At 40.5% G+C, this 11867-nt stretch overlaps 2 protein-coding genes across 2 annotated transcripts; both read right to left on the bottom strand.

Moving 5' to 3' along the window:
* Window positions 1-1112: 1112 nt before the first annotated feature.
* Window positions 1113-3728, bottom strand: LLPH (LLP homolog, long-term synaptic facilitation factor). The gene is given in 3 exon segments (XM_056508432.1): window positions 1113-1337; window positions 3423-3654; window positions 3657-3728. Coding segments are annotated over 3 exon segments (453 nt in total). The 5' UTR covers window positions 3714-3728; the 3' UTR covers window positions 1113-1173.
* A 526-nt stretch (window positions 3729-4254) lies between these two features.
* Window positions 4255-11633, bottom strand: TMBIM4 (transmembrane BAX inhibitor motif containing 4). The gene is made up of 7 exons (XM_056508419.1): window positions 11413-11633; window positions 9509-9617; window positions 8507-8612; window positions 7384-7417; window positions 6293-6410; window positions 5777-5822; window positions 4255-5119 (listed from the first exon to the last, which is right to left on the bottom strand). The coding sequence occupies exons 1-7, from the start codon at window positions 11504-11506 to the stop codon at window positions 4913-4915; spliced, it is 714 nt and encodes a 237-aa protein (XP_056364394.1). The 5' UTR covers window positions 11507-11633; the 3' UTR covers window positions 4255-4912.
* Window positions 11634-11867: the final 234 nt, after the last annotated feature.

Genomic DNA, 11867 nt, shown 5'->3' with positions numbered 1-11867 from the left:
TGTTGCATACTGCAACCTAGTGCAATTAAAAGATCTTCTTTCCTATGCCCAAGTTATCACAACAGATACAAAACACAATTTGTGGGTAATTACAGAATGTGGATCTCAATTTGCTTGAAGCTGGACAAAGATTATGCTCTGTACCCATGCCTGGTGGTTGAAAAGGCAACACATTGCAGGGTTGGTACTGTAATTATTTCCATCCTTGAAATGAGAGACATTTTAAAAACACAAGCTTTCAGGGCAACTAACCTTTGCATCTGTCATCACATGTTATTGCCAAGTAATATGCACCCAACTGTAGCTAATCACATAAATGGCATCTGTTACACAATCATGCAGAATTTTATCCTATGCACACATTGTAATGCAGGATAGGTAAGTACCATTTTAAGAGGAATAAAAGACTACTGAAAATACATATGGAAAGGAAAAAATCTCATTTACTTTACTAAAACTTGGAAAATGTCTTAAATAAAACTATTTTATTTCCATTCTGTGCATTTGCATTCTCTCATTTTAATAATAAAAGAATCAGTTGTACTGTCACTTATTTAGTTCCTACAATATTTCTGTTGCAGACAGCAATGAAATATTTTGTTGTTCTCTTTGTGAACTTATGTCAGACTGACACTTTGTCATTTTACTTGCAGAATTTTCATGAGACCCTGGTGTTGTTTCAGCATAAAAATTTTGGAGTTACATATGAAAAGATATTTTTGTTAATTATCAGATGTTAAAAGCAACACAAGTCAGTGAAACAAATTTACAGAAGGATTTAAAGGATACAGCGTGCTTACAGAATTCTTTGGTTGTATTTACTAAAAGACAAGTTACACTGACAAAGACCACAGTACAAAAGCATTTGGTTTAGTTACTTTTAGGATTTCCTTTACTGTTTTCAGTGTTCACAGTATAAAAGATGAAGATCCTCACCCCCCAAGAAAACAGATAACCACAGGCCAATTAGTCTATTCAAAGGCACTCAGCTTGCTTTTTAAATTTGGCAGACACCAAGCTGCTATTTCTTCCATCATTTGCTGCCCAAAGAGTCTCTTCAGAAATTCATTCAACACAATAGACTATACTCAGTGACCAAGCACAAAATCTCATTAATTTATGTGAGAAATTTATTTTGGTAAACAAAATATTCATGATCTTACAAAACTTATTTTACCAGACGAGGCCTTTGGCCAATTTTGATTTTTTTTTCCCTTTAACACGTTGAGCCTTAAGCTTCTTTCTTTGCCTGGAATTCATCCATATTGGGTACTGTCCATGCTGGTCTAGAAGAGTTTTTTTGTTTCGTTTATTATCCAGCTCCATTTTGCAGTCATCTGAAAATTAAAGGTATTTTTGGTGAGTAAAATATCTGAATCAGCTTCATAAAAGCTATTTTATTACTAGATTCCCCCAAATGATAAAAATATCCCTAGACTCAACAGTATTTGTACATTGAGAAATGAAGGGTTTATAAAGTGAAAGCACTTTCTAAACCAATGCAACTGCAACCCAGGAACTTCACCAGCTGATAGATAATGTGCAATATTTTTTCCTAAAGGCAATGTCTGGGCAAAGCTTCTTATTCTTTAGTCTGCAATCTGTTCCAATCCTGTGTCTAAGAACATTGTATATTCCATCATGGAAACATGCATGAAGCCATAGGCTTACTGAAACATATGTGCAATCACACACTTTTTATGATGTAATGTTTAAGATCTGCTCTAAAAATTTATTCTGAGTGGAAGATGATGACAACTAAAAGGAATAGTAAAGAGAAAAGCTGAAATACAGTAGGAAGTATCAGCCAGTGATGCCACACTTGCCTCAAGGAGTAAGCGTGACATCAGGTCTAACACATTTACAGGCAGAAAGAGAGGATTAATCTCTAGGATAAGGAAGACTGCCCATGACATGGTCACTCCCAAGAACAGCATCACCAGCTGGCTAACACCCCACAAATGTCATGTCTCGGTGAGATCACAAGGTGCAAGAGGAACACCTCACTAAGTACTGACTGAAACTGTGCTCTGCAATTTCATCCCAACCTCATTCCCAAACCATATGTGTGCAACTCAAGCATATAGCACAAGTTCTATAGAGAGGAAAAGACTTCTATGTTGTGCTTGTCTCATGTTGGGAGACAAATCTCACAAGGAAAAGGCCAGTGTAATGCTTCAATAGTTGAAGCTGATAGTCTACAGGAATCTGCATCAGAGATGTGCTTCTGGAGCCCTAAATTGAGGGACTTGCAAATACTTGAAATCAGCAGAGAATCAGCACAGGGGCCTGGTGGCAGAACCAGAAGCCTATTCAGCATGGCAGACCTTACATTATATTTTTCTTAAGAGGAAAAACTGAAAAAAAATTTGCAATGTATAAAACTTGTAGCTGTTTTGTGAAATCTGTATTTTCTTAGGTATTTCTGAGGCTGCTATCTCTCTGCAAAAGCCAAGTGAAATCGGCCACCTGTAGAGAAGTTGCCAACAGAGTTGGGAAGAGGTGTAGGAACAACAGATAGTCTTGCATTTACTTCAGAAACCAGGTTTAAGGCAATGATTTCTCCTTCAACTTCAGCATCAGAGTCTGACAATGTTCCAAAACATTTTGGAAATTCGAATCTAACTATCCCTCTTAAAGATTAACTTTCACACCTGGTTTGGGGGACAAATCAGAACTATGGATAAAATTACAAATTATACTTGAAGCTACCCTTAACTGGACAAGTATTTTGATAAACCATTCTATTTCCATTTTCTGTATCAGAACATCTTAAGTGGCAAAAATTGGAGAATCAAAATAAGACTATGATGCAGTTTGGATGTCAGTTTTGGAAAGAGAAAGTCTTTCTGACTGCTATCCAGTATGTAGCTATTTAAAACCATTGTTTCCACTTCCTTGGTTACTTCTACTTCAGTTTACGTTCGATTCCCGACACAAGGAGGAAGATGGCATTACCTGTAGACACCTACCACCACCCACTCCTGCACCACGTGCAATGCAGCACTAATTAGTATTCAGAAACTGAGCCCGTATTACTCCTACTCCAACTTCTGTATGTTTAGCAGCCTCCTCAAATTAGGCAGCAAACATAATGTTATGACTGCGAAGTGGTGAATCCGCATTCACCTGATATAATCAGAGATGTCTCTCCATACGATACATTACATACTTTACACTCTACAACCAAACGTTAATAACCTTGTTCCACAAGTGACCGGATGCAATATGGATGGCAGCGTTGCGAAATGACCACATTCAGTTTTTAGCTTTAAAACACAAGCTTTCCGCCCCACTGTCCTCAGCCTGTGACAACCATACGCGTGATCCCGGCGGTGAAAGTCACGGGATCAGCAACAACACTGCAGGACCCCCCGCACCCGGGCGACTGCAGCAGGAAAACCAGCCAGAGCCCGACTCACCTCTCTGCTCCAGGACTTTCTCGGGGGGCAGCACGGTCGCCACTTCCTTGACCTCCTCCATGATGACATCCGCTTTGGTTCCCAGGATCTTCTTCAGCCTCTCCAGCTCCTTGGGCGCGTTCTTCTTCCTCTTCTCCGCCCGCATCTTCCTCCTCCATTTGCTCCTCAGGCTCTTGGCCATGTCCAGCGGCGAGAGAAGCTGGAGCGGCTGAGGGGAGGGGGCACCGCTCACCGGCCGCGCACGAGGCCGCCGCGCACCCCCGCGCAAGGCCGCGCTGCCCAACCGCGCATGCGCACGCCGGGCCGCCCGGCCGCCCGCGGGGGCAGCTGGGCCCTACCGTAACTCTCCGAGCGAGCGCGCAGCAGCCGTCCTGCTTCCCGCCCCCCCGGGATCGTGCCCAGAGCGCTGCGCGCAGGGCGAGGCACAAAGGATAAACATGGGTTCCATCAGAACGTCAAAAGGTGTTCTTCTTAGCTCTGTTCTGAACGAAATGCTAAGGCAAAGGGAGAGACTGTCAACTCGCTCAAACCCCTTCGCAGCCGTACTTCGACAGCCTTGCGGAAAGCGCACGGGGACCCAGCACGGGCAGGCAGGACGCGCGTCTTCGCCTCGTCACTCAGCTCCCACTGACACCACGGGCGAGCACTAACAACCCCTCACTGAGTAAGAAGGACGCCTCTCAAAATCGTTTCCACGCTCCCTGCCCCTCCAGCACCTCCACAGCGTGGGAAACAGCCACAGCCACAGCCACAGTCACAGCACCTCTACCCTTGCCAGCACCGACCCGTCTGCAGCGTGCATTCCCAGCATCATGAAGTTCTCAGGTCTCAGTTGCAAGAACAGGCTTTCCAATTTTTATTGACACACAGTGAGTTTTATTATACATAAGTCGATAAAATGCTATAATCAATCTCCAAATGATTTTTCAGAACACTGAAGATAGGCAATAAATAATACTAAAATCAAGAACATTCCCTTTGTTTTAACACCCTCACAGCTTCCCTAGCAACAGCCCTTAACAAGGATAGAGTATCTCTATCAGAGACAGCATTTCATTTTACCAAACAAAAACAACAACATAAAAATTATCTTAGTAAAACATTACACAATGGTAAAATCACGCTACCCTTATGTGATACATAAATGAATGATCAATCCCAAAGGAAACATTTTCAGCAGCTAGAGAACAGCAGGGAAGCTTACTCTGGAGCAATCAGGAGCTGGCAAAATGTTAATAATTAATTACACTACAAATTAAATGATTTAAAAAGTGACTGCAATGATGACAGCATGTTAACTACATAAAATACATGGTCTGGAGAAGAACTGTAGCTATGTAAAAAGCCATTTTTCCCCCTAAGGAGGAATCAATATTCATGGAATGCAGACATAATAAAGATTCAGTCTTTACAAGGCAGAACTACTGAGTTTGCAGATCATCCAAATGCTTAACTTTATTTGTGCTGTAGTCAAATCATAACCACTTTGACTATTTTTTATTAAATGCCTCCAGAAAACGCAGCAGGTGTAAGAATAGATTTATGATGTCCAAGTAGAGATTGATTGCAGCCACTATGTACTCTTCAGGGGACAATTTGTGCATCAGCAAATGAGTGTCATAAATAATAAATCCACAGAACAGAAGAGCTCCAGCAGCAGCAAACACCAACTCTATCGTCTCACAAGAGAAGAACAGCTGAAGGGAAATAAAATATGAAAAATATACTTGTGAATTTCATTTTCTTTTTAATATTAAAATCCCTGCATAATGATATGCCACATTTCAAACACAGTCTTTCCAGTGTTATGTAGACAAAACCACAGTGTTATGGTGATATTTCAATGCTCTTATTCCATACACTCTCCAGTCACACTGAGTAAAAGTGCCTCCACTTAAGAGGGAGGAAGTTCTGGTCTCCAGAATACTAACAGCAGAACAACTGAAAAACCAAAATACCATTAGATCTCATATCTCCTTCACATTCTCTTCATCAAGCAGTGGATCTCAACTGACAAATTTTGTCAATCAACCCAAATACCCCTCTTATGTTGGCAAGAACATCACTCAACAAAAACCTAAACTGAAAATGTGTAGTTAAAAGATCACCAGCATAATCCAGAATAGTAATGGACTGGTTAGGAATTTGCTTTCATTAAGCTATATTGGGCTGATCCAAACCTCTTATTTACATTAGAAGTTAGTAAAAGGTCAGGCTTTGAGTGACCTAATCTTAGTGGAACCTTCCACTCATGGCAGGGGTGTTGGAACTAAATGATCTTAAAGGTCCCTCCCAACCCACATCCTTCTGTAATCCTGTGAATATCTTTTAACTGTGAGCACAAAGTATCTTACCTTCAAGATGCCCGACAAGATTAAAATCCACAAACAAGTGAAGAGGCTGAAAGAAAATAAATTACACTGTGACCAACAATATACTTTCTTTTAGGCTTAAAATATCCTTTCTTCTAAAACCTCTTCATAATATATCTGGCAAGTAAATGTCTGGAATTCTTAGATGCCAACTGTTCACCGGTGTCAGCAGTACAAGTTTTATTAAGCTGTCAAAAGTTATGTTCTAACTATTTTTTTAAAGATTTGAAACATCTGCCTTCTCTCTCAGTGAAAAATCTAGGTAAACTAGTTCTCCAATTGTTTTAAGATTCTTTATCACTGAAAAGAATTTACCAAGGATAAGAACTGGGTAAAATTAATAATTTAAAATAAATAACCCTCACCATTCCCTTGAAGCAGGTTCTGTTGACCTGTATTCCTTATTAAACCTCCAAAGCTTGCTTTAAGAAAGAAAGAAAAAAACCCCACCTTAAAAACAACAACAAAAAATTAAAAATCATCAGTATGATAACATACCCTGCTCCAAATTTGCTGAAGTCTCTCTTTGACTGTAAGGTATATGCAGTCAAACCAAGAAATACAGCAGTAGTAAGAATAAAGGCTTGCAAGACGATGGAGACATCATAGAAACTCACTATAAACAGAAAAAGTAATGTGTCAATTAAAGAACACAACACTATGTATTTGCTGAGTTTTCTTTTGAGGAAACAGAAATTTAAACTTAACTGCGAATAAAATCAAGTAAATTATGCCTGAACTTGTCTTTGCATTTCAAATTCATGATCATAGGACTCAGGGATCTTGTACTAGCTAAGTTTGACAGTTACTTTATAGCTGTAGCTTCTTAAATGGAATTAACAGGCCTTCCATGGTCAGAATTATGAAAACCAACAAAACAAAACAAAAATATTTTAAGCACAGGTAACAGAGATGTTAAGGAAAAAGACTATATTAATTATTCACAGTACTGAAATAATGGGACAAATAAAACAATTCCCTATAAAGGCTCAAAGTTTTGATTAGGGGACAGGAGGGGAAAGACAGCAGAAACAAGTGCAAGCTTTTTCTTCCCTCCTTCCTCCTTAATCTTTCCTTTCCCCAAATCAGGAGATCATAAGCCACAATGAAGAGATTTCATCTTATGTTGTAAGGTACAGTTCAAGGTGATGCCATGACGTGACTGCACATTATCTCACTTCAACCCTGACCATGAAGCACAGAACCCTCCAAACTCAGATTCCCTTAGAGGAAATTGAGGGGGCAGATAGGACTATTTCAACTTGAAGATCAGCTCTGCCAACAGCTGAACATTATGAAAAAGAACATTTTTAGCTATACCAAAAGAATGGATTCCCCAGCTAATTTCAAACTTCAAGTTTATACAGTTTCATTTCTGAATCAGAATCATTCAATTCTGAATCAGAATTCAGTTTTCCCCCTTGATTCCCTGGTTTTGCTAAACTCCTATCACTGTCATTTAAATTTTCAAACAGGATTCATTATCATTATAGTCACATCTAGAAAATCCTAATGGCAATTTCTACAACATAATGGATTCCTTTTCCAAATTCTTTATGGAATCAGACAATAGGATGGCTACTATTTACCTGCAATGGCAACTGTCAGTGCTTCCAGTAGCGTCTACAAAAAGCAAACCCAAAAAAACAGAAGGATAAGAAAAAAAATCAAACCATTAAACACTAGGTCTCCTGCTAAATCTTTGTGTATGAAAGCATACTTCCATAATTTTCAACAAGAAAATGAGAATACTGTCTTACTGGGCTGGAAGTTGTGTTACACAAAAAGTGTAATACAAATACAAATACAAAGTGAAAATGACTGAGAGACTGAGAGACTGTCCCTATAGAACTATTTTCTACTGCAAGTGCACAACATTTATACGACACTTCTTACAAACAATTCAAGGGGCTATAAAATTAATACATTTTTAATATCTTGTTGGACAGCTGTCTAACACAGTGTCTACATCAGTTTCCACACTTACCCTTTAAACAAACAGCTTACTTACACAGCAAAGCTGTCTTTCTGTTTTATCACAAATACAATTTAGGCAACTCTTAAAGCATCAAATTTTAATTGATCTACTGTGACTTCTTTTCAGAAGACTGATTTGCTACATAATCAAAATTATCCAAGAGCAACTGTTAGCCTGGATCTACATATTAACAACATCAGGCAGAAGACTGAAATTTGAGGACAGCTCTGACCGATCTGCCTGTGCTGGAAACAGGCTCAGAATTTAGCATCAAAAAGACAAACAGTTGGAGGAATAAACAATATGGCTGGTTTGGGTCTCTGCTTGAGGCTGTCCATTAAACAGGTATTTAATTTAGGTAACAGGAATGCATTCTCCTTTCCTACTGAGCAGTTCCATAGAAAAAATCCCTGACATCAACAGAACAATGGGAGCAGATAGATTTCTACACACACACAAAAATCCTTGCTCAAACTGGTTCCAAGTTCTAAAACTCTTTCTAAAAAGATGCTGAAAGAAACCTCAAGTGTCTGCTATCTAGGAACAACCTGTGGACAGAATCTCCAAAAAGTAACTCAGACCGTCAAAAATATATAGGATAACTTTCAAGGAATACAAGAAAAACAAATTACATACCTCTAGTTTCAAGGAGTTAATTACAATGCAAGATATTCTAGGCACTATTAAATTGAACTAATTAATCAATGAATAATTTAATTTAATAAAACACTTACAAATCCAAACAGCAGGTATAGATTAACAGGGTGATGGCGACTGTAGAAAGTCAGTGCCACGATTACAGCCAGAGATCCAAACCCAGATATCAAAAGCAAGGCAGGCCTGTAAAATTCCATATTAAAAAAAAGTAATCAAATTTAAATATTTGCAAGACTATGGAACAGTTATATAAAACCAAATTTTTAAATGATTATCTAGGAAACACAAAATCACAACAGTTCTAAGCGAACAGGACAATTTTAAACTATCGGATTTAAGTAGAAAACTAGTTTTACAGCCACTGTTTTATACACCATAGGTTATACAGAAACTGAAACTTTCATGCAGTGTTTAATCCTCCTTCTTAATTTAGGCTTTAAAGTGAAAGTAAAAGTCCAAAAGTGCACTTGGAGGAAAACAAAGTAGACTCAGTGCTCCCCTCCCTTCTCAGCTGCTCTTTTCCCTGGCCTGTTCACCACATTTTCATTCTGAGACTTACTTTATCATGAAAATCTGAGAGACAAAAAGAAGCACACCCACAGAAATTTAAGCAGACCAGTTCTTTTGGGGGAGTGGGAAGGGGGTAAGTGGAAAAAGAAGATGGGAGAGGGAGTAAGATGAATAAGATATGATTCTGCTTTTTGGAACAGGCACCTATAAACGACAGCATTCCAAAGAGATTCTAGAAGTATTTAGACTGTAAAACAAGAAATGTCACTAGCTGAGATGTTCTGCAACTCATGTAAATGGTTGCATAGCACAAATATTGAATAAGCACTATTATAATTAATAAAGCATGGATTCAAATCAACAACACAACAAAAAAAAAAAAAAGTTTTCATAGCAAATCAAGGAGAAAAATGTCCAAGAAAAATTACTCCCTAACCAAGTTTAAAAGTATCTATTACAGCAACAAAACACAGATTATAAAAATTATTAGGAAGACTGAAATGTAGCAACAAGTTACATAATTTATACTTAACACATGCTAAACAGCTGCATTTCACCTTAGAATTTACCTCTCATGAACAAATGCCTGCACTCCAGTAGAATATAGGAAAATTGCAGATGTGACTGTGGTCAACAGAACTTGAATAGAAAGAATGCTGTAGACCTTTCGCAGAAATGCTGCAAGAAGGAAAATAAAAACAAAACCACTTTTGACTTACAAAGTTCAACAGTAAATCAGATACAAATTTTCATTTTCATAGGGAACCATTATAAAATCATACTGAAAAAGCACAGAACAAAGTCACAAAAAGCCATTTTACTTTAAAAAATTGACGTAGTACTACAACAAAATTACATTTATTCCTGGACATCATTATTTAACCATTAACAATTATGACAAAGGAAATACAGAAAACGTTTGCAAGGAATTTATTTTGGATTAGTTTAAAACCTATGTAAACCCATTCTCACTATACTAAAAGCATACCTTCTCCATCATGGTGCTGGTGCCTAATGGACCTAACTGACAGAGGATTAACATGGAAGGCAGAAACAGCCATAAAAGTTTAAAAACGTAAAGTTTTTAACATTAATGTCTATTGCCATATTAAATATAATATTAAATACAATTTATCATCATTTACAACTTGCATTGTACTGAACATTTATCCACAGGCACAGGCTGGGAAAAAAAAATCCTAGAAGTAAAGGGCTTCTAAATTCTAGAATTATGGAAAGAAAAGTGTAGTTCAGGGCATACAGATATATCATACAGATATTCTCTGTTCTGGATAGAAGGAGATCCAGTCCATTAGACAAAATGCTGTAAAAAGAAGAATAAGCTTATAGGGAAAAAAAAATCAGTGATTAATAGTACAGTCTTCAACAAGTTGAAGAGCACATACTATGAAAAACTGAATTACCTGCTTGTAAGCATGTAAACACACTTGTAAGCCATGAGGGACTGGAGCCTACTTTGTCATAATGAACTGACCAAACCTAGAATACCACTTAGCTTGCATAGTCTTCCCCCCATGTCATTAAATGCATCAGCAATTTTGCTGGGCATGATCTGTTTCATACCTACTATTGCACACCTGTTATTCTTCAAACAAGATAAAATTGTACTTAAATACAAGTGGTCTCCTGATTATCAAAAATAAATACTAAAAGATTTCACAGCATGAAGCGTTTTTATTCCAAAATGTGCCCAGAAACACTATTTCAGCAAGGATTACTGATTAGACACATTCTGTGCGAGTACTCAATGCTTTGAGACCTGCACATGAACAGCAAAGCAGGATTTCATGGGCATTACTATTACCTCACAGCATGCTGAATGTAATACCTCACAGAAGAAATTCAAATCCTTCAGTCTCATGGTCTGTAATTACAGTCACTAATTCTAGTATTTACGAATCACAGAATGAATACGGCTGGAAAGGACCTGTGAGATCACTGAGCCCACCCTACGCCCGTGTCACACAGACCATGGCACCGAGTGCCACGTCCAGGCTTTCCTTAAACTCCTCCGGGGAGAGGCGTCTCTGCAGGGACTACGCATCTCATGTGTCATGTTTGGACTTCATCACGCTGGACAAATCAAGGCTGAATCTACACAGGGTCCCGGGTATAACCCCTCTCAGGAGAAGACCCTTCACGGTTAAACGACAAAGCTTTTGGCCGGCCGCGGTCCCTCAGTCTCGATCCTCACCCGGACTGAACAGCGCCCTGGCTGCACTCACAACCTTTAGCCAGGTTAGACCTGCGCGGATCCCGCCTGCAGCTCCAGGCCAGAGGTGGCCGGGGAATCTCACAGAGAGGTGGCCGGGGAATCTCACAGGCACCTGCCGGGAGCGCAGGGCGCGGCCTCCCCTCACCGCCCCGCCGGTGCGGGCAACGGGACCTCTCCGCAAGCGCCTGGGGGGCTGAGCGGGGCCGTGCGGCTCTCCCACTCATCTGCAGCCCTTACCCATGCGGATGTGGACGCTGGCCGAGGCCACGTTGCTGCCATAGTTGAAGTCATCCTCGATGGAGCTGCGCGGGTAGCGCTGCTCCGCCGCCATGGCGCCGCCCGTCTCCGCAGCCGCGCAGGGCGAGCGCCGAGCGCGTCGATCGCGGGCGCCGCCGCCGCGCAGGGCTGGGCCCAGCGGGGCCCCGCCGAGCGCCGAGCGCGTCGATCGCGGGCGCCGCCGCCGCGCAGGGCTGGGCCCAGCGGGGCCCCGCCGAGCGCCGAGCGCGTCGATCGCGGGCGCTGCCCTCATCCCGAGCGCGGCGTCTGCCCGTGTCTAGTTCAGGTCTGAAGGGCCTGGAGAGGACATTCCAGGGAGGGGAAAAACCCAGCGTTTTGGCAGGTTTTCACCTTTGATCCACTCTGCCTGCTCAGCTGCAGACACGTTCAGCAGAGCCTGATGGAAGCGGATGCCC

This window comes from Oenanthe melanoleuca, chromosome 1A (genome assembly GCF_029582105.1).
Source record: "Oenanthe melanoleuca isolate GR-GAL-2019-014 chromosome 1A, OMel1.0, whole genome shotgun sequence".
Taxonomy (NCBI): Eukaryota; Metazoa; Chordata; class Aves; order Passeriformes; family Muscicapidae; genus Oenanthe; species Oenanthe melanoleuca.
This window is presented reverse-complemented; position numbering and strand designations above follow the sequence as displayed.

Bases quoted from the DNA above. Each gene is read 5' to 3' on its own strand.
- TMBIM4 (XM_056508419.1), bottom strand. From the start codon at position 11,506: ATGGCGGCGGAGCAGCGCTACCCGCGCAGCTCCATCGAGGATGACTTC. The intron at 6,411-7,383 runs GTAAATAGTAGC...TTCTGTTTATAG, and splicing joins ACTGACAGTTGCCATTGCAG to TGAGTTTCTATGATGTCTCC. The intron at 5,120-5,776 runs GTAAGATACTTT...ATTTCCCTTCAG, and splicing joins TCTTGTCGGGCATCTTGAAG to CTGTTCTTCTCTTGTGAGAC.